At 37.8% G+C, this 27,190-nt stretch overlaps 1 protein-coding gene across 6 annotated transcripts in view; it reads right to left on the reverse strand.

The window, feature by feature from the left end:
- The window catches only part of LOC119650840 (dual specificity tyrosine-phosphorylation-regulated kinase 2), a 276,384-nt gene that overhangs the window by 92,255 nt on the left and 156,939 nt on the right, over window positions 1-27,190 (reverse strand). For all 6 annotated transcript variants that reach the window (XM_038053980.1, XM_038053981.1, XM_038053984.1 and 3 more), the window contains one exon: window positions 427-697. In XM_038053980.1, coding sequence (XP_037909908.1) covers window positions 427-697 — 271 coding nt within the window. The remainder of the gene's footprint in view (window positions 1-426; window positions 698-27,190) is intronic.

A 27,190-nucleotide genomic window follows, 5' to 3' on the forward strand; every position in this document is an offset into this window, starting at 1 on the left:
AACAAAGCAAGGCAGAACAATTTGCAAATGAGAATTAATTCTACACCACCCCGCCCAATAAATTATAGACCCGCAAACCGCTTTGCTTTCGGAATTCCAAAACCAGCAAATAGAAAATCTAATCCTTTAGGTCCTGCACAAGCTTAATGTAATAAATTTAATTCCTTCTGCGGTCCTGCAGGTTTACAGTGTCTTTAAATATGCATACATACACATATGTTATCCATCTGAATCCTCTCCTATCTGATAAATGCAGGCTTGTACAGATACATAAATCTGAGGATAAAGATATTTCGAACACAGTTTGCAATCAAACTTCGCCGCGGAATCACTATCTACTTCAGAACTGTTGACTTACATAAACTGAGGTATGTTTCCCTATATTTTCTATGCATGTTTATATGTTCCAAATATCTCCAAACTTACCTGACGGTGTAAATGGTTTCTGTTCGCATTTTGTCACACTGCCATTACTAATTTTGGTGGATGACGAAGACGATGATGTTGTTGGTGATGGCAAATTATTGTTAATTGGTTGTGGACTAAGTGGCGGCAATGAGTTGCCATGAGAATCGATACAACGTCCTGTTCGCGATGACCCTCGTGTCAGACCTGTACATATTTGTGTGAGATCTACACGAGATCCGGATAGGCGATTTTCTCGTTCCCGACGACATTTGTCGTTATCAATTTGAACCTGTAACAGAAAGAAAATCGGAGAATTAATACTGGATCCATGAAAACATAATGAGCAGAATATCTGAATTTTTCAAGATTCGCAAGCAGAGAAGCGGAAAACAATGATATACAGATATCTAAAGCAATGAAAGCAATAGCCAATTTTTTTATGCGCATTCATAGTAGCAAGAAATGCCAAAATATTTTCATACGAACAATCCGCATTTGCATTTATAAAATTGATAGCAGATGCCAAATTAATTCCGCACCACACAAATCTCCTCGAAATCTGGTTGGTATTTACCGATCAATTCGTTTTAAATCAGCTTTAGCTTCAATGCAGAACTAAGTCTGCCATATGGAGAAGGAAATCCTCCAAAACTAATACCCGCTTTATGCCAAGATCGACCATTCGTTTTGGGCTAGTTTTTTTACTTTCGTTCAACTGTGCAGACCCGCATACAAATTCAACCGTTTTTAGAGTGGGTCTCGTTGCATTCCACTATGGCTGATGATGGTGTTAAATAACTGATTCTAAAAAATTGTATCTGGTACAGTGTATTCGATGGAAGCAAAAAGGTTTTCTATTCTTGAACTACTGAGAAAAGAAGGCACAGTTAATCCATCCATATCTTAGTTATACACTACTTGACCTCATTTTCGCCTACCCGAATAATCAGAAAACAGTTTTGCAATTGCATAATTCCATATGTTCAGCAATTATAAAAAATCTGGTTTTATTTTCGTTTAGTCTCGCTCACTTTATATTAGTTAGGAATTGCTCTTACATGCATATGTATAGCGGCATTGCTGAGCCTTTGTTTGAAAGAAAAACAATAATTGTTTCTTATGAATAAAAAATTTGAAATGCAAATTTACTGAACGCAAAGAAGTCGAACGATGCGATCTCCTTTGCTTACAGTGGAATTACACCAGCATCCACAAGTAGATGTCTGTTTCCATCTGGCAGCCTTGACAAGTTTAATATTATTTATGCAGCAACAAATTTAGGAATATTCATTTTGCGTCCTTCGGGATGATGTAACTATGCCGGGGCTATGTCACTGGAAAGTATGAAGATGTGTAGGTTTAACTTGAATTGTTTTAAATTAGCCGCGTAAGAGTTCAATTTACCCATTTTCTCGCCAAATTCTTTTTAAAGAAAAGCCCACTACGAAAAACCGTTGGACGTTTGATTGTTTTTGCCGGTTGTGCCCTCAATAGCACATTTCAACAAAGGAATATCTAATTCGAATGAGGAAAACACAGGAAAATACCTCATTTGCGGTACTAGATCCTTCTCTTCCAAGCTCTTGGTGTGAGTACCGGTTAATAGAAATCTGGAGATTGCGTTTTTGGACTTCCATGAGGGGTCATGTTTAACAACGCACAAAAATCAATCCAGGCATCAACTCTTAAATCCAAAATTTACCAGTGTCGCCCGCCTTTGCACCCTCTATGGTTTTGAGTGCTGCCCGACTGTAGGAGACAATCGACGGCGATAATGGCAATGAAATGAGGACATCTGCGATCGGAAGGCTGAACATTCAAGTTAATGAGAAACGGCCAAAACCAAGCTGAAACGACGATATCTCGATACATAGGATGGTAACCGAGTAAAATAGAGAAACCGGTCTAGATGGACAAGACAGCGGCTGAAGAAGAAGATACAATAAGGCAGTTTCCTTTCTTCTTAAATTCTATTCATAACAGTGATAAGCAACTGGGATTCACAGATCACGTCTTCTCACCAAATTTCCTGGCAGGCAGACAGACTGACAGACATTGAATCGATTCTAATAAGGCTTTGTTTTACACACAGCTTTCAAAAGAAGCTCCACGATTCAGGTGTGAAGGTTTTGTGGAATTGCACGATAATTTGTACAAAGCTCGTATTAAGTAAGTCAGACTAATAAGTTTAATGTGACACTCCATGAATCCAGTACTCCCATAAATATTGTTACAAATATACAATGGTTTGGAAACAAAACTACAAATTGTTTTGAAACTAGTAATAATGGTACTCCGGAGTAAAAAAAATAAAAACATTCATCGAAGTGTCCACCTTTAGTCGTGATACAAACTTTGAGATGATTGTGCCAGTCATCCATTGCGATGCACACTATGCCCATAGGAGCGAGTCGATATTTGGATATTTTTTTGGAAAACTATACCCTCTAAAACTAACCATAATTCCTAGTCCAATGAATTAAGAACTGGACTAGCAGAAGGCCAATTGCCTGCAGAAATAAAGTTGGTTTGGGTTAAGCGAGCTTTATGTGCCAGTGTAGTGCTGATTTTTGACTGTTAGGTTTAACAATGGCTTCCAAAATACCTGTTTGGCACACTCCTGATGATGTTTTCACCCCTTTAGAACAGAAATGGATGTTTATGTTTATGACTCAGGCAGAGTGGCGACCACGTTGGTTCTAGTTTCAAAACTTTTTTTCACGATCACACATAAACACTGTCATTCTGCTTAATAAATGATTCTTCGTTTAATGCTTGCGCACTCTTGCAAAAGCATTTTGCATTTTACCACCCTATTTTTGATTAAACCCTTTGCCAAAAAATATTACGTACGTCTTTTGTAAGCTGTTAGTCATTGCCTTCATTGATATTCCCATTTCAGGGAGCATAATTTTTTGTTTACGCCTCGGTTTTCGCCGGATTCGAACATCGGCCATTTTCATGCCTTACCGTGCCTTTACAGTCCGTGCTGTTCTCGATCTTTGCAGATCTTTTACATCATCAGTAGAGCTTATACTGAGTTTTCTTCAGTGTTTTGAATATCGACTTTTTCCATTCGACACTTATGTAGCACTATTATATTTTCGTTATCTGCTCACTCTATTATGAAACGAAAGAAACCGGAAAAGCAATGCACTAGTGAAAAATATTACTAGCCTGACATTCGTCTAACTGTCAAAATTTGTCAGCGTTAAAATATTAACGAATTACAACAATTCGTTGTAACAATATTTATGGGATATTAGATACATATCATGTACTAGAGCGCAAACAGACAACTTTGACTTTTCTGACAATAGAATTTTGGCCACCAAATTTGTTAATATGACAATGCATCTAGGGTCTATATTGCTGCAAAGTTCTGGCATGAATTTCAAGTGGATTTCCAGAAAATTGCCAAAATATAATAGTATACTGTTATTACCTTCATTTGAGCAGATGTCGACATAGGGGATATTTTGAAGCTTAGGATATCATCACGATTTTTTTTTTAGATTCTTCCAATAGGTACTTTCTGATTTTTCATTGTAATCAGTTTCCCCCAACCCTTTGCAATTACTGTTAAAAAAATCGAGATAAAAAACGGCCATTAAATATTGATCCGATTTTAATAAAGTTGTTTTCCACAAAACCATAGAAATTGGCTGATTTTGAAATATTCTTGAGTTCAAGGCAGAGGTGAAATTTCGATGAACATCTTTATCGTTCTGCAGCATTAAAGGCAACAAATTAATATCGTTTCGATAAATAAAGCCAAACTTAACTCGAGCAAAGAAGAAACGCTCTATGGACTTCAGCGTAAATAAAATTCCAAGAAGGAATGTAAAAGTTTCTTGTCATTATTCGTCAAACGCCGAATTTAAATCGTGATGGACCTGTCACAAAGGACAACAGTAACATTTGCAACAGATCTATTGCATATAAAATCAGCGCTACATCCGCCTGAAACTCGAATTGAACATTAGCAACCACACATGTTGTCCACATCTAATCTTTCAATAGCCCAATAAAGTACAATTCAGAAGTAAACAACTGACCCCACCAGTTCAGTTCAAATTCCGTAGAAATATGTATTGGTTTTAATATAAAAACGGAAGAATCATTAGACATTCGTGAAAAATTTCCATGTAAAACTTCGTCTCATAAAGCAGCTTGAAATTTATTTCTTACAAAGGTGTACGAAGCATCGCCATCTTCCAAGCAAGATATAGATCGATACTCCCAACAATACCGTCTTTTTGGCGTCGAGGAGGTAGATGGAACAGTAACCTTACCTTATCGACTGGATCAACACCAAGTTGTAGAGGAGAACCTCCACATGATAGCACCGCGAAACACTGCATTCACATTGACTTGCTGGTCGTGATGCAGTAGGCGGATGTTCAAATGGCTTGGCTGATCAGACCAGAGCCTACACGGGGATTCGTCTGAAGTGCCTTTGACCAAGAACCCTCACCAGAGGTACCATCAGAACTGGCATAACCTTCTGAGTTCATATATCTCAGGAGAATTCCTGGGGTATGTGTTCTCAGTTCGGTTATTAGCGGTTGATCCCCTAGTGGAAGTTTTATGGGGGGTTTGGTTAACAGCCACATCTTGGGCAGAGACCTTCGAACCTCAACCATGAAGTTTTGCTTCAATTCGAGTGCCATACTTCTTAGTTCGATAGAGATTAAGAGAAGTCTTGCATCTACCGGTATGAATACTGGGCCATGAAACTTAGGATAGACTGGTACCGTTGTTGCTTGTCGCGAAGAAGCTCTGATTGCGGTTCAGAAAATCAGTCGGGGTCTTAAGAAGACCGTGATGTTCGGCCTAATCGGCCGGAACTCACGTTAAACCACACGGACGTAGCTGTTTCCTCTCTCTTAGGATCACACAAACGAGGCAAATTTTTGCAAAACCTTTGATCTTGAAGAAGTCCATAGTCCAAAAATTAAAATAATTATTTAAACAAAACTAAGACGAGAATCTTTTCTTGTTATTAACGAAACTGCTGATTTTTACATTAGACCCCAATAAAGGAAGTTTACAGAAAATCACTTCTCCTAAACGGAGACATTTTTGGCGATATAGTGAATGTTTGTTATTATGGAAAGATATTCAATTTCTTACCTATAAAAGTAAGATTACAAAAGAATTTTGATTGGTCAATTTTTGAAGAAAATATTTGCTGAAGAAGGGACTATTCTAGTAATGTTTCTTTTTAAACGGTAATTTGCCTAATTCTGGTTATTTCAGATGAAATTGAAAATCGAAGCAAATCGTAGAAAAATTGCATCATGTGTATGTGAAAAAACAGGAATTTTCAGTCTCCTTTTACTTTTTGTGGTCGAAACTTTATAAAATACAAACGTAATTCATTTTCATCAAAATAAAATCAATTCAATTCCGCTGCCTAGTTTCCAAGGCGATAAAGCATTTCCGGGAGACAGCGCGCATGCATTGAGGCTTCACTATTATTGAAAATCCTTCCAGCTACTTTAAACGGGTCTACTTTCGGATAAGCTTAACATTATACCTGTCCCTATACTTTCTCGTCCTATTGTTTGTGTTTTCAAACAAAGTATTTAAATGCCGAAAAATAAGCAGCTGCCGCCATTATCTATTAATGCTTAATGATATACTCTGCAGTGTCCGTATTTTTACGCTGAATCAGCATTCAAGTCTGTTTTGCATACATGCAACAGCAATAATGATGCGACCTTGTAGATGCCAAGCCGGTTTGGCGACCGATTTGCAACCATTTCTGGCTTACTAAGGCGCCCATAATAATGGCTGTTAATTTTCCTTATCTGATTACAGCCGCAGGATGGACGAATACAACTATACATTCTCCACTATCTGGACCATATTCCACTCAAGTTCATGCTAGCCAGTCGATTTCCATTAGGCTACGTACTTGCCACTAAGCTGACCATTAAGTGTGTTTCCGGCTATCATGAATGTGATTTAATGCATGCTCAGCTGAACGTCAGGTAAGAAAACATATTCTTCGCTATTGGGAAGTGGAGAAAATAAGACTTTTCTTCTGCCTTATCCAAATAGGTAAATCGTTAAATCTAAATACTCCATAGAGCACTTTATGTATGGATAAGTTGTGTGAAAGTTGCTTTGGCGAAGGTTCGAAGAGTTAAGCAAACCAGCCATAAAGATTTGAATGGGAATTGTTCAAATTGATTGTATAATTTATGGCCATAAATTGGTGGAATGTATTTTATTTAATATTTATGTATTTAGACGGAATAATCGCTACGTTCGAAGCAATTTTCAAATAGATAGAATCTAGGATTGCTTATAATCGGGTTAAAGTATATTTTGATCATCGAAGGAAGGTATATTATTGCTAATATGGACCGCATCGTTGGGTTGGTTAACAGAAATATTTTTAAAAAAGTGAAAACCGGGTCTATTGGATATTTGAACTTATCTGCCTGATGAGCTGCATATTTTTGCCAAAAAAGTAGTTCACTAAACCACCGCAAATTTATAGCATTTCCGAGAAAATATTTGGCGTTTAAACGGGTTCAGATATTAGCTGTCTATCGCTGATTTGGAGTGATACATATAAAGCCAGTCTACTGCTCTGTGGAAATGTTATGCACAACCAAAATATTAGGAGCGCCTTAGAAGTTAAGGAGCTGTTACGCTACAAAGTGACTGTTGGTGTCGACAAATGGGTTCTGTCATACGCAATCTACAACACCCAGTCAGTGAGAAAACAAATTAGGCAGAAGACTGCAGACAAGTACAACAATTTCCCTTGTTCCTCAGTTTTATGAAACGGCGATAAACTCTACGACTATGCAAATATTATTCGAATAAAAAATTCCATTAAAACAAACTAATTCAATATACTCGTACGTTAAATCATTCATCGCATCAATTATGTGCAGGATCAATACTCCTAGTATACAAACAACGTTCAGTATTTTCATCAACGGTAAATTAGAAAGCTCCACGCCCAAGCTAGTGCTACGTACCGACGAAGATTTTCGATATAGTGGAGAATGATGCCCTTTATAAGCAAATACATGTAATTCAGGAGACGCTTCTTGAAGGTCACATTGTGACCATAATGGATGATCTAAATGCCAACGTAAGCTCTGACAACACATTTCTGGGAAGTGCGATAGGAAGGCATGGTCTTGGTGACCGTAACAACGATGAAAGGTTTATAGACTTCCGCAACTTTCACCGTCTCGTCATCAGCAAGACGCTGTTCGAACGCAGATCACGAACGGCCTCGAAATCATCATGAGATAATTGCGCATTGGATTCGATAAAACTCGATACAGAATTTTAAGAGCCCATACACCAGGCTATATACACTCGACATTATTGGCAGTACTGGGCAATCTGATTCATTTTTAATCATTACCATTAACCTCTTTGAGAAAGCACCTCCGACCATGCCCACTTTGAAGTGTTTAATCTCTCTCGAAACAAAATCCTATTTCCGGGTGTCTAGAATGCTAGTTATTCTCTATCATTCTCTCCTGTCTTCTCACATACAGTACATCGATGACATCTTATTACTCTCTCGCCGGGTCATGGCCAAGTGGATCTGGATTTGGAGAGGCAAGACGAGTTGAACTGAAGATGAGCACCAACATAACCAAAGGTTTCCAGTCTGGCGGGTCAGCGCCTCTCATTATCTATACTAAGGAGTAGAACATCGAAGGCGTCGATCAATTTTTATTTCTAGAAAGCGTGTTTTCTGCTAACGGTGATACCAAACTGTATGTCGCTAGACGTATTAAAAGCGTTAGATCTGGAAATGAAAGTTACTTCAACACCAACATCAAGTTTAAACTGTTCTGTGCTATGTCTTTTTCTGTGTTACTATAAGGGGGTAGGCACATGGGCAGTGACCTACTACTCAAAAGCTCCAAGCCTTCGTGAACACCTGTCTGTGACGTATCATCAGAGTATGATGGTATGGTACTATTTCCAAGGAAGACATGCTCTCGCGGCTTTCAGGTGGTCGTTATCCTATTGGCGTTCTTCTTTTCAAAAGTCATTTGAAAATTTTCGGTTCGTCCATACGTTTCATACGGGTTTGGCAACACCATAATTTCTGACCTAATATAAAGAGAAAACTTCCCCGTCGTCATATATTGTATACAACTCCAAGTTGTAGTTTATTCGCCAACTGCCATCTTCCGATGAATTCAAGATTCGTCCGATTATCTGTGCTTCAAAAATAGTCGATTAAGAGAACCACAATCTGCAAGTTTTTCGAACAAATTCTAAGTCTTTACTAGCGAGGAAACTATTTGTTAGGAACAACCGAGACAATAAGAAAGGTGGGAACTAAATATTATCTCTAGTTTTCTTCGGTTTTTCATCCCCCCAAATAGCCAATAAAGAAATTCCTTGGCGGTGTCGAATATTCTTTTGGAAATATTACAGTGTTGTAAAGCCATCTTTCGTGAAGATAACCTCAAATGTTATGCTCTTTCTTTTTGCCACAAAACTACTTTCCTTGAGGATCTTTTATGCTGTAATTGATTATAATGAGGAATGTGAACGGAAACTCAAGATGCTGGAACAATTAAGATGCAACTGAATCCAATCCAAAAAGGAAGAGTAAGATTTTTACCAAAGAAAAATCCATACGAAAGACAGGAGAGAAAGGCTAACACTTTAGAATAGGTACTCTTTTATTAGGTTCCTTTTTCTTAGGCCCTGTTAGAAATAGCATTCCGATTTTTTTTCAAGATATTTGTGCTATTTTTTCCACATCTGTGGCCTAAAGCTTTCACCTTCAAAGATATATTTCCAAACATTCTCAAAAGTTAAAAAAATGGTTTTTTTTTAGCAAAGCAAAAAAAAAAGAATTTTTTGAATTTTAACGAGAATAAGTAGGCACTGCTTTATTCAGAGAAAGCTTGTAGCGTTATGTTTTGCCCTCTCCGTCTTCTACGCTGTATCATCATTTTCGTTCAATTTTAACCTATTCTCAGGCTGACTATTCGCGCTACCTCGTCTAGTTCGTTAAGAAAGAAGAAGTGGCAGGTCCTACCTCAGTTGGAGTGATGGTGTGAGTCAGGATTCTAGACAGATGTTGGGGATACAGAATTGGTGGGCCTCGACGCGAAACTTTGTACCAAACGAGGGATCTTTGTTCCGTAGGGAATAAACGACTGAAAAAGTTTTAGTTCGTCAGGATACGAAGATCATTAAGAAGAAAAAAATAGGAATGGAGCCTTGCGGGACCCCGAATACAAGAAAGACGGGAGTCGAGACAGAACCTTTGAAGGAGATTGTACACAACCCACTACATAGGTACGATCGCAATTAGGGAGAAAAGTTATTAAAAGCCATAAGAACGCAGTTTGCTAAAAAGTAGAAATTTGTCAACAGAATCAAAGCCTTTGGAGAAGTCAGTATAGACTGTATGGAGATCATTTTTGTCGTTCAGAGACTTGGCGATTAGGTTAAGGTAGTGTAGCAAATTACTGTCAGCAGAGGGCTTCAATGCTGTTCCTTCACAATAAGGTATTCAAAACGACACGAGAGGCAGCCTTTTTCGTATCTCTCAAAAATCTTGGGAAATCGAGAAAAGAATAGATATTGAGCGATAGTTTAACATCACCGTTTTCATTCACTTTCCACTTGTCCGAAAAAATACCCTCGGTAAAGCTCTTCTTGAAAATTATAATAAAGGGAAGGGGAAATGGGAGGATTACATTTGTTAAGAAAAGATTTGGCAGCCCTCCAAAGCCACAACCGCCGGTAGTATCAAAACTGTCGATAAGAAATTCGACATGGAAGGATTTAGAAAAGGAATGGAAGGTGGTGAAGGGACAATCATAAGGGAGAAGTAATGGAACGAAGGACTAAAATAGAAATTGAGGAAAAATTATGTCGAATGCGAGAAAATTGGCAAGTTTGATAGTAGGAACGAGAAGAGGGGGGGATTAGAAGTGCAGGCATGTGACCAAAGTTTCATCCGACGAACTTAAAGCTACAAAGAGTGATCTTCGGCACCACCCGAAATTGCAACTGAGACTGAGGCGGATGGTGGGCATAGATTTTGAAATAAACCGAATCACTAGGAAATAAAAGGAAACGATTGTGAAGAATATTGATAAAAGCCAGATCAATGATGTATTTGTTACGGCTGCGCTCTCACCATCTGTCGTCGGACTTGTATTGAGACTGGATGCCGGACATCAGTTGTCTTAATCGCCAATGAGTACCTGGGTAAAGTCATTGCCTGCTACAGTGTAGCGTAGACCTATAGTGCCTCGTCGCGATCTTGAATGAAGTGCTCTAATACGCTTCTAAGGCCCAGGTCCAATTGGATTGTAGTCCCAAAGATTATCATTATTAAGTGGAGACGCTAATTATCTCAGCCCGCGTTCGACATACCAAAATATCCCCGATTGAGGTGTTTAATGCCAATCTCGAACCAAAGAGATGTCTAGGGGGTGTGACGACGTGTAACTGAGAATTCACAGTAGTCATCACTCATGAATCGCTGAATCGATGATGCAAAGGAATCCGAAGGTATCACAGATGATAGCTTAGTTAACCGAGGCATTTTGAGTACTCCAGCAGTGCTTTGGTTCACTTTTTCAGAGTATTTGGAAAGTGTGTTGAATTGTTCGACTCAGTTAAGACGGCGTCAACTGATGGAAATTACGAAGCAAGATACAAGATATACTTTTGAAAGAAGAATTTTCTGTTAAAAATTTGTTAACAGCTTTCACAATATATATTTTATTTTGAGTAAGAAAGTATTGAGCGCATGAATGGAAGGGGTAGTTCGCTCACGAAATATAGTGTTTGTGTAACTTCAATGAAACAATTTTAGCCAAATTAATTTTCAAATTTGTCTCTTTTTATATAAACATTATTTTTTTTATTATTATTTTTGTAATCGTTTTTGATAACATTTCAGCCGACTTTGGAATCTATCTCAGCTGAAACTTATCCGAAATTTTAATTCATTTTTTTTTATCTAGTTCAAACTGCCAAATGATTGTATTTTTCATAACGTTAGCCGAAAAAGATAGACAACACACAAGCGTACTTTTTCCTTACGCTGAAAATATAATTTAGTCATTTAAACCTAAGTTACCTGAATAAAGCCATGGTGACTGCTCAGGAGGGTCATTTTCTCCTTACTAGGGTCTGCTGTTTTACTTCTAATAATTGGCAATAATAGCTATAGCACATAATCTAGTTAGTTAAAGCAATTACTGGATAGCTGGATTAATATCATTCTTTCAATGCTACTCCGTTGTTTTAGAGGGAAATCATGTCTTACGTGTGTATCTTACGTCGTTTTTATTATAATTAAGGAATAAGTTTTGAATAAAAGCCGCCTTTATTGGAAAATTGGTATGAAAACCTGCTGCCCAGTTGGGCAACATGAAAATACATATATTCTATACAATTCTAGTTGTCTTACCCCTTGTTGTTATTTCACTTTTCTAATTAATGCCCCAGACTCATCAGACTTATGTCCCTTATATAATCGGAAATCTTTGTAACTTAAAATAAAGTTATCAACGCTTAGATTTCATTTTTTTTTATCTAAAACAAATTAGTCTTCATTGTGAATGTTATCAAACAAGCTTTTTCCCATAATTATACTCAACGTAATAGTTTGGAGTAAATGGTTTTCAATGCTATTATACAATTTTTGACCTTGAAAACATTTTTCCCACGTTCTATCTGCATCACCTTTGCAAAGACATGCTTTTCTACGAACATACCAATGAACAATTGTTGAGGTAAGAAAATCTAAAAATGGAATAATATTTCCAAGCGTTACTCTAGAAACAAAATGATGGGAGAAAAACGCGAATGTCAATGATCATTATTTATTTTTAATAAGGAATAATTGTCTAACAGAAAATTCCGAATTTTTATTATTTTACTGGAAGAATTTAACATTAATCAGTTCAACAAATTGTTATCAAGCGTACGTGAGTACAAACGTTTACAAGTCATTCCAAAAGATATCATTGTTGAGACATGCCTCATTTGTTAGGACCCGCCATCCGCGTTCAGTTCGGCCTGTCGGTTACGTCGGAAGAGCCCGCAGTCAGTTGAACTGAAAGCATTTGAGATATTTTTTGGATGAGCATTTATCAAAAATGTTCACAAGCGATAAAGATGCCCATGAAATCCCCACTCACAGCCTAATCAAACATGAATTGCTCACTCACAGGGTAAACAAACATGTGCCGGTTGGCCGAATCTTTTTCATTTGATCACTAGCCGCCTGGACAGCCGAACTGACAGACTAATTACATCCCATCCACATTGGGGCCGCCGATCAAATGCAGATTCTCCAGGCCTCAAGGTGACAAATGGTGAAAAGCGCTGGTAAGAGCAGAACTGTGCATAGCTCGCCTGTAATGGAATGGTTTTTGAGTAACTGGTTGACCAATGATCGTAAAATCGAACAGTCAAAAACACCGCCTTATTTAAGCAGTTCAAGTGCAAGGAAAGAAGAACAATTTTACAGCCATTTTTTGTCCACCTTAGTAAGGTTATTAATGGGATAGACAGTGTCTACCAGCAACCTGCAAATTATCAAAATACGGAACCTTTCTCAATCAAGGATACTATGAAGGGGCCAATTAACTAACTTGTATGTAACTCGATAATGTATATGCATTTAGCATGTCAATGTATTCATATTAGTTTGATATTGACATTCAGCGTTATTGGTTATACTCAATTTACACAGAAGAGATAAATTCTGTAACTTTGTCACTATTGGCACGATTTTCACCGAATTGGAAAATATAATCTTATATACCATAGTCTACTTAACTCTAGTTTTTATGACTCTAGAAGAAACGTCAGAGGATCAGGACCATATTGGATCAGGGCCCCGAAGTGTGTTAGAGCGCTTCATTCAAGACTTTAACGGTACACTGTAGGAGGCAATGTGGTCAGCATTGCGCTCGCCCGAGATTATTACCCTGATTTGACTCAGGTACTCATTCACAGCTGAGTCGACTGGTATCCGAAGTCAAATCGCAATAAAAATCCCACTGCTACCAGTGAGATTTGAACCGCGACCTTCCGTACGACAGCCTTGTGCTCTAACCACTTAGCTATCCGGACACCGGATATCGATACGGAGGGTATTTTGAGGTTCGAATACGATATAGAGTAGCTTTGTAATTTTTTTTCAGATTTTTCGATTCGATACTTTCTGAGAATGGATCCGTGAAATAAATGACCATTTTATAGCCCCCACACTCACCGCTATTCCAACAAGTGTCAAAACAAAGACCGATTTCAGAAAGTACTATCCGAGGCCTTCCATACACACAACTATAATTGGTGAGAAAAATGTACACCACAAATAAAATGCCGTAGACAGAACCTTCTATTTGATCCTGCCGATTATACAAGCCAACCGCATACACTGGAGTACTAAACTCCCAGTATACAAACTGATAATAAGACCTGTGGTATGCTACGGATGTGAAACATGGACTAACCCTAACACAAACTTTCGAATAACTCAATATCTTCGAGAGGAGGGTCCTGGGAAGAATAAGCAGTTGTATCATCTAAAGTTTCACAAGTAATAAAAGTTCGGGAGTTACAATGGGCTGGCCATATTCAATAGTTAACGTCACTGGAATATCTAAAAGGGTATTTGAGGGAGAGCCAACCCCAAAAGTGCCGGGCCGATTCTGTTGACGAAGACAGCATATCACTAGTCGAATTTCGAAATTCGAGAGCGTGATTGATGGATCGAAATGATTGGAGGAAGGATATCCAGAAGACCAAGGTCCGAAATGCGCTGTAGAGCCTCGGCGATGACGAAATAGCTGAATAAATAAATCAATAATGTGGTCCACCGTTTGATTGACTTTTACACTCTCGAATTTGTGGCAGACATGAAGATTTTAGTCTAGTGTCCCTAAACAAAGAAAAGGCTTCCGCAATAAATATTCAAAATGTGTCATGTGTATAGGTTTCAGACCTTTCCAAATTAACTTCAAATTCACATTTTTCCACTCCAAAATCGAAATTTTCCCTTTCAAATTGAGAATTTTTTTTTGCCATTGAATAATAATAGAGCTGGGATTTTTTTAAAAAAAATTTGAGAGCCCCATCCATCTTCTATCATTATCCATTCAATCTGGGGAGAAATGTAATCCCCGCAGTCTATGCTGTTTTTTCAAGATCTCTAAATATAAAATGTTGTACTTGTGGCAGTAATTAATTCCGCCGTTTCGTGTAGAACAATGGAGAGGACCTCCAAGTATTACATTTTGACGTTGCTGATTACTTTCAGACACTCACCTTGGCAAGCAAGAACTCGCAAGCCACCTTAACTACTTTCCTTACTTTATTTTCTACCAAAGTTATTTTATCTGTAAAAGTTACTTAATTAAGGTGGACATAGGCTCAAGAAGATGATAGCAATATCAGGATTGAATCCGTAAAGCGCATATTGTATTTTCAAAAAGTATGAAACGGTTAATAGCATCCGAGATGGAGCCATTGAATTATTATAATCTTAGACCGAATACAATATTTAATTTGAAACAAATATTGATAGTAAATTGATGATATTTCCTGAACTCCAGTTCCACTCTTATCTAGTGGCAAAAAAAAAATCTGAAATTGATGTGGAAAATTCTGTATTCATTTGTAAAATTCTAAATTAGACTTGTAACCTATATATTTTTCTTTAGTCGGCTTTGAAATATGCATACGGGGTTGGGACCCAATTATCCGAACAATACTACATTAAATGCATTTCCTTAAACGAAAAGATTCTTAAAAACAAGTAGTTGGAAAATAGGCTCTGGTCTGAATGAAATGAAAAACTGCCTAAGTCTCTCGCCCCCTTACCTCCTCCATTCTTGAAATATCGCATATTTACACATTTCCTGCATAATCGGATGAGATTTATTCTCCTATATTGAATAATCAAGTGCGTAGCCCAACTGGAAATGAAGTACGTGACCGTAATTTATAAAACACTCATGAATGCGGTGCTATTAATGAATTCAAGTGTCATATAAACCTATGGGTGTACAATTTCCCGATTAACCGCGATAACTTCAACAATAAAAATTGTTTATTTCTGTTCTGTGCATTATTAATAAAACTTCATACAAAAATGCGAGTATGTACTCAAATAGAACGCCCGTACCATCCTATGTTGTACTGCCGAGTTCATGTATTATTATAGTTCAAGTGCTAAGTAGTCGACTCTACCCGCTTATGAGCGTTTTGTAATTAATTTGCATAGAATAAAGTAAGCACTTGTGGAGAATTAAAAGAACAATGGAGGAAATGATTTATATCGATAACGGTCCATAAACCTCCGGATAAATGACCATTTCCGGATAAAGGTTGCCGTGTACTTGGACTTGACACTCGGTAACCTTTCGTCTATTCACATTGCAAACTTAGTGTTGATCAAATGAGACAATTTCTGCAAAAAATGTAGTTCCCGAAGGAGTAAAAAGTTGAAAGTGAGACACAACACTACTAAACTACAAATTTGGTTCAGATAAAAGATACCTTTCACCTTGAAACCCTTCAATCTTTGGCATTCGGTATCAAATAAATTTACATTTTCTTCCCTCTTTTCTTCCTTCTGAGAAGCTAATTTGGTCTGTGACGCAAATTTAACGTTTTCTTAGACGCATTCAAAGGATTTCACCGTTCATCTAATCATCGAGAAAAATCACTATCTATTGTGTAAGAAATTTTGCGTTAGCCATGACTCTCATAGTAGAACGTATCCAAATAGAACTCATTCTGCAGCCATGCTGTCTTACAAAGAGTTGCGATATAGTTCTACATTAAAAACCTATAGTTCTATTCTTGCAGCTTGAATCGACACCAAAGTGAGCTGCCAAAATTCCTATTTTTAGCTGTAGCTACTGAATTAGTTGAAGCTTACAAAAGTAGCTAATCTTAATGAAGTATGAGGTAAATCATTTGAACGATTCAATTACTGCGCGCGGAATTTAGTTAGTTTGTTCACATTCAATTTGGTATAATGTGCATATTTGCAATTTGAGCAATTGTTAGCACAGCAAAACAAAGAAAACGAGAAAAAGATATTTATTATATGGCAGAACCGCGGATGGAGAGGAGGAATAGGTCGGAGACGATTTTGGCGGCTATTGATACAAAATACATGGAATAGTTCAGTGTACTCATATGTACATCATGCCAAAAAATGTTTTTACATATGTATACATGCATGTATCAATTAGTTTATCTGTTCAATGAACTAAATTTCGAATACTAAATTAGAATTAAGCATCCATTCAAGCGGGTCGTGTTCATAATTAGGTGGTCCGTTTGATTAACTGTTAAGTAGATTAATTGGAACACTTTGATAATTAGCATGTGAAACCATAGCTGGATCATATATCAACCCATTTGATATGAAAGCAAATAGAAAAGACATGCAACCAAAAGTGCTAGAAATGGTATCAAAACGAGTGTCGGGAGAGTTAGGCTTTGACGCCAACTATCATACCCACCCAATAACAAAGTTCAAATGTATATTGGTCCCACTTGCAACATAAAATGTGGCAATATAGTCCCAAATCAAGATACAACAGCATTGGCAAAGGATTACATAGCAAAAGCAAGTTTTAAGTAAATGCTCTAACTTCGTAAGTGATCATTATCGTACTGGAATTCCGCTTTGAGGAGTAACCTAACCTGGACTACTCCTTTGAGCAGTAACGAAGGTCAGGAGAGCACAGATCACGATAAACCAAATGCTAGTCACCCCACAGAATAATCGACAAAGCCGATGGTGAAAAATGCAATTCTAGCGATCTCTAGTACAAAGAAAGCGATAATAAGTGGAACAAGGCAGCAACGACCAATGAACCAATAAATCTTGAATACTATGGGAAAACCATGTATTATACCGCAGCAAGTCCTAGCCATAATAAAACTATGTGACATTTTGGAAAGTGACCGAGCATTGTAGCAGGGAAGCCTTTAAGCTCTATAGTGAGGTCAAGATTTTCACCTAAGAGCAAAAAGATTTATAGATCTATTTCCACTTAACATGACAGCGGAGAGAAAGTGGAGTACCATCCCATGAAAATTAAAACATGTCGGAAACCAGAAGCTCGGCACTTTAGATATTTCTTACATAAGGATATTTTGTTCGATTTGTATCAAACTCGCAATGTAGCGAAAGATGTAATTAGTTTTTTTTTGGAATTATACCATTGCGTCATTCAGAAGAATAAAGTACTAATCAAGACCTCTCATTTGATACCCAACATGACTATATTCGGCGAAAGGAAAATTTACCCCCCCCCCCCCCCCCTTTTGCATGCATGAGGGCCCCCCACACTTTAATTCAATATAGAAACATTTGACTTACTAATATGCGTGGCCGTTCACAGTTTCCACCTTCTCACCAAATTTTGAATCAATCAGTATAGCCGTTTTTGAGAAAAGTGCTTGCGACCGACATGACAGACAGACGTTGAACTGATTTTAATAAGGTTTTGTTTGTAAAAAAAAAAAATTATTGTGTTCGTATATAGTTAACCATCATTATCCTGTGAAGTGACATTTCAAAACAAATAAATGTGATTTCTATAAATTGATTGGTGTGTTTTTCTTAAAAATGTACTTCCAAACTTTTCGACGGCAGTGCATACATCATATTAACTTTGTTTGAGCAGATATCGAAAAGGGAAATATTTCGGTGCCTTCCTGGCATTTCCCAGATTTTTCGGTTGAGCAACTTCGGAGAATGGGTCCCTGAAAGAATTGGTTAATTTCCAGCCCCCGAACTCCTCTCTATTGCATCAAATATCAGAAATGAGCTTTGGAAAGTACTAATCGAAACCTTTCAGTTGACATACTCGTAAGTGGTATTTCATTTCCTTCTTTTCAGGGTTAATCTGACAATACATCCATATGTAATATTCCCTCTTTTCTCACATTTTACTTTACACCCCTTAGCTTTCTTAATTAACCCTCTCAATTCAATAATTAATATCCCGTCCTTCATATAAATATTTTTAAAACAACTCAACATTTGGTCAGTTTCCCCTCAATTTAAGAAGCCAATTTCATTTGAACAATTCCAAATTTAGTTTTTTGATAATTTTCAAATGATGCAAGCGAAAATTGATTGATCGTTATTGGGAGTAATTCGCCTGCTGCATAATACAATGCGATAGGCTGCAGTTGTTGAGTTGCTGAGCCGGCGTGGATTTGGAAGTTCAGGATTAATGGGACCAGAACCGGTTGATTCGATAGACAGATGATTAGTGAGAAAAAAGAGGGTCGTTTGGATTTTTCGAGTCGAAGAAGGGAAAAAACAGCTGGTGCGGTGGAGTCTCTAGTTGGTGCGTTATTTTGATATACATTTTGGATCCTACCTTCCGGGAAGAAGTTAGTGTTTGGATCCCAATTTTTCCAAAAATGGATTTGTATTTAGACTCACTTCTCTTACTGGCATTGAGGATAACTTTCTTGCATCCATTTGCGGAAGGTAGTTAGAGGGGACAAATATGCCGAAAAACAAGTAAGTGCTTCCAGCATCAGAGACAGCGATTCCGGATCGGAAAACATAAATCCGCCATCGAAGAAGGCGAATCTATCAAGTGAGCCAAAGAAGGTAAAATTATAAATATGGATGGATTAGTTGGCTATTTCGGTACAATTTAGGAAAATAATTGAACAAACTCTTGAACGTGGCCAATAACAAACAATTTTTATGTAATCTTATTCTGATTTTGAATATTGAAGACGGCTACGGTTTCGTACCAGGGCAGAGGCAATCAGACGTTGCCCCACCTCTGCTCTGGGAGCAACGTGACCGAAGCGGCTCGCAAGTGTTATACGGACCCTTTTATAACTCGCAACATTCGACGAGGATGCGAATTATATCCAACATGGATCCGGCCACAGTTCGGACCAAAGCTTGACCCGAGCTAGACAATCTTTTTTTAGAGATTGAAGAGGCCTAAATCTGCAGCCACTTGATGTCGGATCGGACCAAATCGAGAGCAGTTTACTCCCACTCTTTACGGTCCACGGACTTTTTGGGCTTTACACCCAAAGTTAAAAAATTAAAAGAGGGACGAAGACGATAACGGTCTTGTACCAGAGCAGAGGCAACTCATCAGACATTGTCTCACCTCTGCCCTGGGAGCAGAGTGACCAGCTCCGGCCAAGTTTTGATCTGAAAATTCTCTTATCAGTGGACAACAGTGTCGAAAGAAAATTCAGGGCTATATTATTTTCGAAGGGGCGAAACATGATAGTAATTCCAGAGAGTAATTTCCTTCTACAATTAAGTTCCCTAAAAACATTTTCAACAAGCCATGACAGTTAAATGCTTTAAATCTCATTCAATCCATTTTAGCCGTTAATAAAAGCGCCCACAAAAAAATGGAAAGGAAATCACCGCGGTCGCGAGCTACATGTGGAATCTAGCCCGCGCGTTGCTAGTGCGTAATAACAGTAGTTTTCTTAGAGAACTGGCAGTTAATAAAGTCAATATCTACCATTGACAGTTTAATTAAGAAAAATTTCAATAAATAAAAAAAAGTTTAAAATTCATGATAAAATTTGTCAAAAACAAAAAAAAAATCATAATTTTTATCAACCCTGATTTCAAATCAAGATTTGTTCAAGTTATGATTTCGACCAACTAGGAAAAAGTAATTTCAGGAAAACGCGTTTGAAGTTTTCGGTTTGTTCGCATCGGACAAAGTGGGGTTGCGTTAAAATTCAAAATTAAGTTTTGACATTTTCCAAACCTCAATCCTTTAAGTATGCCATTCTTTCAGCAAAAAACAAAAGATGGATTTTTTTTAAATTTCTACAGTGCCTGACCCGAACGAGACCTATTATACTTTTTGATAGTCATATTTTGAGCCCTCACTCCTCTATGTTTCATCATCATCAAAGGCACAACAACCGGTATCTGGTCTAGGCCTATGTTTCACCCGATATCAAATATGGAATCAGTTTCGAAAAGTACTAATTGAACCCTTGATATCAGCCATTTGATATCCCACATGGCTACATTTTATGAAAAAAAAATCCTCCCCCCCCTTAAACTTAACACAAAATAGCGTCACGTGCTGCATGTAAAGGGAACAACAGATCACACGCTCCTACCAATTTGCATGACAATCGGTCTAGGCATTTCCGAATAAATCGGGTGTGACAGACAGACAGACAAACATCGAATCAATTTTAATAAGGTTTTGTCTTTACACAAAACCTTTACAGCGATCAAGTGCCACAAGATGGCACACTGGTCAACCCTGATGATTCGCACTGGCAAGAAATAGAAGAGGATCATCAACACAAAGGCTGTCGATCTAGTTAATTTTTCAACACATTCACTGCGAGGACCGCGAAAAGTGCAAACTCTCTGCATTCACACTCGACGATTGCCGGAGTGCGGAAATCCGGCCTAATGGCTTCAGAATGGTTTTATTTACTGGATTCTTTATATATATATAACACAGATTCATATCTGCGTTTTTTTGAGAACTTATCTAAATTATTCTAAAAGATTCTGAGAAATTAAATTCTTAGTGCGCATAAATAATGAATTAGGATGAGAAAGTTTTCTTACATCGAAGGCTAGCCGAGCCCTGATTAGGATATCGCATTACGGAAAAGGAGATGATTAAGATAAAATGTGTAACAAGTATCTAATACAAACTGCCTATTCATCGCACACTAATTAGACACAATACACATACATGGCCTTAAAATCAAAGGCATATATTTTCCCATTCGTTTCAATTAATTTTCAATATGATACGCTCCCGCTTTTTCCAGCCGCTAATTATCATTGTCCGTTTTCTTCTCATTTCATTTCTTATAATCTGTTTTGAAAATGAAGTTTATGGTAATTGTAATTATCACGGCCATTACAATCGTGGGCATCATCACCATCATTATTATAACCTTATCCATTAACGTTCATATTTGTGTGAAGCTGCAAGCCACATAATAATTTCCTTGCAAGAAAAAATATCTTTTCGCTGATTTGAAATGACCCGATTTCATGAAATTTAATGGTCAGCTGCTAAATCACTCTCGTAAAGATACCGAGACCAAGCCATGTTCGTGTTCATCATTTCATCTTTATGGTTTAGATATAAATCCAAATGCACCGAGGCCGCATAGCAAAGCGATCAAGCTCTTATCTGGGAGATATTATCGCTGTCAGACGATCATGTGGAAATTTCAATCTTAAAATTTCCATAAGGTAAACTTCGTGGTTTTCTTTCCGATCATTACACATTTTCTTTATTTTATGAGAAGAATATAAGCCAAGTGATCTAATTCGCCAATGAAAAGCAATGACGGCGTTTCACTTTAGATGTTATGGCAGCTGTGGAAGCTTGGATCAGATCGAAATTAATTAGATCGGTTGGATTGCTGCTTTGAATATCGACTGGATTATAAGTGGCAGGAAGAGGATTAGCGTGAACAGATAAACACAAGCAAGCAAATGTGAAAGAAATCACCGTTTGGGAGATATCGGACATAGTTAACACTAAATCAATGTGTTCATGATTTAATCGAAAACTGATAAAGAAAATTGAAAATTAGCTAATAAAAACTTATCAATTCAGCACACGGACATGTGGTGCAAATCGCTCATATTATTGGATTTGTGTAATCAGTGATATAATGATATCGGCAGATTAAAGAATGAAACAATACTCCAAAGAATTTGGATTTGATGATTGGATAAAAAAATTTAAAATCTGTCTTTCAGCCTAATCAAAATTGGGCCGAGGAAGAGCAAAAGCCACTGCAAATAAAGGCTGATCTGAACTACGAACGTTTTAAAGGGAAATGTGTGTCAAACCTCAAAGTGAGTCATCTAAGAATTGCCGGTAATAATCAACAGGCGGGGATACCCAGCAGTAAAAGTCTCCAAAAAAATAAATGAGTAGTGTATAAGCGTAGATTGCGATGATAACGACAAGAGGGCCAGACTTGAATGAACCCATATGTACCATACAAGGTATTAGATGAGTCCTTAAGCCTAAGAGGAATCAATTCCCCTGCCTAACTAGCCTGACTAAAGGAAGGAAACCGCCGCGGGTTATGTTGCATGCAGCCATCGATATGATTTCTTATTATTACTGATGACGTCCCCGATACTGCTTTGTGTGGAGCCCATGGACTGCTTTAATTTCCTTCTTGTTTTTCAACCTCTGTCCTGCTCAGAAGAGGAGTCAGGTCATTTTGATCGGTTGCGCCCTTTTTGCTCTGTCACCTGTCTGGTCAGGATGTAGACGCGAGGCTTTCCAGCGTATCAAGCCATCATTGTTTCGGTCAGCCTTTTGATCTTTCCACATTGTCTTCGATGTTCAGACCAATCTTGGCCATTGAATTCTCTTCAGTGCGAATTACATCGAAGTCGCCTCTCTCGCAGTTTCTCCATGATGGATGCAACTCCACATCAATTTCGGATGCGATCATAGCGTGTGACTCCACTACCCAAACATAATATCCTTGTCTTCATTACCGCAAGACATCGTTCATTGTATTTTATAGTAAGCCAATACTTTGAATCACAGAGAGCGAGTGTGTGGACGATGTTGCGGTAAATTTTAGATTTAATCGTTAGATCGTTAATACGTCGATTACAAAGAACACCAGTTGTGGAACGCTACTTCATCTAGGCTGCACTATTGCTTAAAGCGATTACATTATGCAGTGCACCATTGATTCGAGATAAGTAAATAGCCTGTATCGTTGTGATCGGCCATCAAACATTCTGTTTCATTCAGATTCAACCTGAGACCGTGTTCAATGAGGCGATCATTCCAAAGCAGTGTATAGGCCGCAAGACGTTGAATATCCCGCGTGACAGTGTCCATCATAACAAGAACAAAGAAGAGTGGTGAGAGGGTGTTTCCTTGATGAACACGGACAGAGGCAGGAAGCGTTTTGAGTTACGATTATTTGAACAATGTCGCAAATACAGTCGTAAATCATTCAAACTTCAATGAACTTTGACATCGTTACTCGAACACCTGAACTACGATAATGACATCTCTCACGCCGAGGCATAGACCTTGGTCAAATGGCTCTGGATTTCGGAAAGGAGGCAAGCATATTCGGGGTGAAGACAAACGCCAACAAACCCAACTAATCATCGTACTCTTCCTGTCTACATTGACTGTTAGAACATCGAGGAAGTCAACCAATTTGTTTATGTAGGTAGCATTGTTTTTGCTACAGTGGCACCGAGTTTGAGGTTTCTCGACGTCTTAACAGTGCTCGATCCGTTTTCGCTGCTTTGTCTAAAGTCTAGAAAGACGAATATTTCAATATCAACATCAAGTTGAGGTTGTTATGCCCAAAAGACATAAGCAAGCAGCACATGGAAAGTGATCGTCTCTGGTACTAAAAGATTGGAAGCCTTCATTAACATCTGCCTCCGCCCTATCGTCGGTGTACTCTGGCCCGACATCATTTCGAACGAAAATCGGCGTTGCTGTACAGGTTAGGTATCTGCCAGAACTAACAATGGCGATATATTTCAGAAAGGGAACATGATTACAATTGAAATATATTAGAACTGGTCATTAGAAATAAGTCTTCAACAATGAAAGTAGATCGTAGATAAGGGATTAAAAAAAACACAATAACTGTTTGAAAAGCCTGAATTGATAATGAAAGAAGTGATTCTGTGCATTGTGATAAAATGGAATCGTCCACCATTAAAACGTATGGGTATTTGCTGGCCAGCCCATTAATTGGTTGAAAATATTAAGGAAGTCCGTGTGTCGGATGCAAGGAATTGACTTTTGTTTTTGGCATTAATTGTATCCAAATATAGTGTAGATATTTAGGCAAGGTGATTTTTCGACATTTAGAGCCGTTGGGAAGTTACAGTGTTAAACAAGTAAAATGTCGTATGTCAGGTTTATTTCGCTCGCTGTAACGAAGTGGGAAGTTGCCAGTCCGACAGAAGTTCGAATGACTTCGCTAAAAAAGCGAATATTGAAACCAAGGCTTTACATGCGTTTTTCAAGCATTAAAGAAGCCATGAAAAAACACCAAAATTTGCAAAAAAAATCAAAGCACCAAAACTTTACCTTTCAATAAGTTAAGTCCCCACCTCAAAGTACAATTTCTCTTCTCATCTTAAAGAAATGAACACAGCGTCTCCAGCGTGGCAGCAGAAAACACCTATTTTTGGGATATCAGGCTGGAAAAATTATTACGTACCCTCAAGATATTAATAAATATGTGGTGAAAAATTCGTATTTGTATCTTTATCCAGTTTTTCACAAAAAGTTCCCACAAAAACGAAAAACAAGTCGGGAAACCGGAAGCTAGACCCTTCAAGTATGAAAGGATTTGTGTATTTCTTTTATAAAGAGATTTGAGTGTGCATATGCCCCATTAGTACGTAGTACGTAATATATTAACATATTATGTGAAAATGTCCACTTTCAAGTGATATTGACATTCAAAGGCTTGAATTCGCAAAGAATAGCGCGATTTTCACCAAATTTGGTAGGATCATGATCTTAGAATGAACTTAGGGGGGTTTCTAGCTTATTACTCAAAATTATAGTAATGTACTATTATTAATTTTATTTGAATAGATATCGGTATGTAGGGGGTATTTCGGAGCGTAGGCACCTTATAGTGCCTCTTGATTTTTTTCAGATTTTTCAATTGGGTAGTTTCTGAGAATGGATCCGTTAAAGAAAAAAGAAAGAAAATGTTTGTTCTCTATTACACCAACGCCAGAATACAAGTTTCGCTGACTTGGTTAAAAAGATTTGTACATTACGTATATCACATGACACAGATGACACTGACTTGACGGAAGACTATCGAAACAACCTGGCCCGTTCGCCAATTATATAAATTCTTCACCAATATCGTCATGGTTTCTTAAGCAGTGAACTATTTTTGATTATAATGCAGCATGTTTGGTCTAAATAAAATAATTTTAACACTATAAAATAAGGAATTGAATTTTACTAAATAAGTAGTATGCATTTTCTCAGAGGCTTAATCTATAATTCGTGAATGCGGGGTTAACCACACTTTTTACCGAAGTATCTTTATTCCTGTAAGGTAATAGTTTGATTTTCAACCGTTTCCTATATAAACCCAGTTTAGTGGGTGCAAGGATGGAGTTGATGTGCGGTCTTAAACTCGCAATCGGCTGGTGCAAGCCGCGACAAGAAGTGAATAACTATCTGTCGATTCTTCACATGCAAGCTCCCTTTTTCTGTTTCAGTAACATATATCCCAACTGATGGTTTCATCCAGCAATACTATTCAGATAATACCTACGCATCCAGCTATCCTATCGCTCTCTGTGGTTCTGAGTGGGGTTCGTCTATGTAAGATAATGGGGACGAAAATATTGCGTTGGATCAGTAACATGCCATCCCATAAACACATTCGAAATGTCATGTAATCAGCGATGGCGGGAAGTCACTTGCCAAGATTGGTCCGAACATCGAAGTTAGTGAGAAACAACCAAAAGAACTTCGAGATCTCATCGAGTTAGGACTTTGACCGTGCAAAATGGCGCAATCAATTGAAACGATCCTACCCCGCTTCTGAACGGGACAACGACTGGAGAAGAAAAAAAGGTAATACTTTTAAATGGTTATTAAGGCTGAAAGCAAGAATTTTAAAGCAAAAAAAATCCGAAGCAGCGAGCATTTTGTGTCTGGTTCGCCGTCGGGCATTCTCCTCACAGAATCTGAGGAATCGCTATTTGAAACATCATTCAGATTCAGTTCAAGGATTCATAGATCTTCAATGCTACAGTTACATTTTATATTTTGGGTAATTGAGTAGGTATTTTTTCCACCTTCGGTGCTTTGCTGTTCCAAAGCATTTCTACGACATCATTGTAGTATGTCTCCTATTGACTTCTTTGTAGAGTATAAGACATCAACGCAATTCTTTTTCGTATTGTTATTTTTCACTTATTTGATTTCCAGTGTCACTGGCTATATTACCATCACACTAGCCCCCACTTACAACAAGAAGATGGCACAAAAACGAACACAAACATCCTAGTGGAATTGGGACCCAGGATAAGGGGATCGAGAGACTGAGAATCAATCAATTCGGCCATGACAGATGTTAAGCTATGAGTCTTAAAAGTTACTATTCAAACTACAGATATCGTGCTTGCGTTCTTTCTTTTTGCAAGTTTTGCCAACAATACGTCCTAGTTCTAGGTATATTTCCTTTTGGCCCATAGATAATGAGACGATAGCATTACCCAAAATAAGCAAAAATCACTATGTCAACTCAATTGAAATGCATATTTCCACGATGTAAAACCAGAATTCCTCTAACTTAAACCCTTCCTTATAAACAACAAGAAGGCAATCCTTCACTTCCTGCCAAATTCTTAACACGAAATGAGCAGCAAACAAAGTTTCCACCAGAAATACCAACAAGAAAAGAACGTATGCTTTCTGCAATTGATTAGAAGCCCTTAATATAACGCTAACTGCCACTACATCGCATAGGCAAACAATAGTTGTCTGTTTACCCCATTGCCATTTATATCATCCCTTTCATAGTAATATCCGTAAATGTGCATATAAATAAAATTTATTTCATCATTTTTCCGGCTTGTTTACTACGAACAATATACTCCTTTCATTACAGTCCCATTCAACCAGAATTTCCCGCACTGGAGTCGGGAATGCTAACAGAATTCCCGAAAATTTACATCGTACTAAACATTGACGATATTTATAGACCTTTGACA

Source organism: Hermetia illucens, chromosome 3 (assembly GCF_905115235.1).
Source record: "Hermetia illucens chromosome 3, iHerIll2.2.curated.20191125, whole genome shotgun sequence".
Classification (NCBI taxonomy): Eukaryota; Metazoa; Arthropoda; class Insecta; order Diptera; family Stratiomyidae; genus Hermetia; species Hermetia illucens.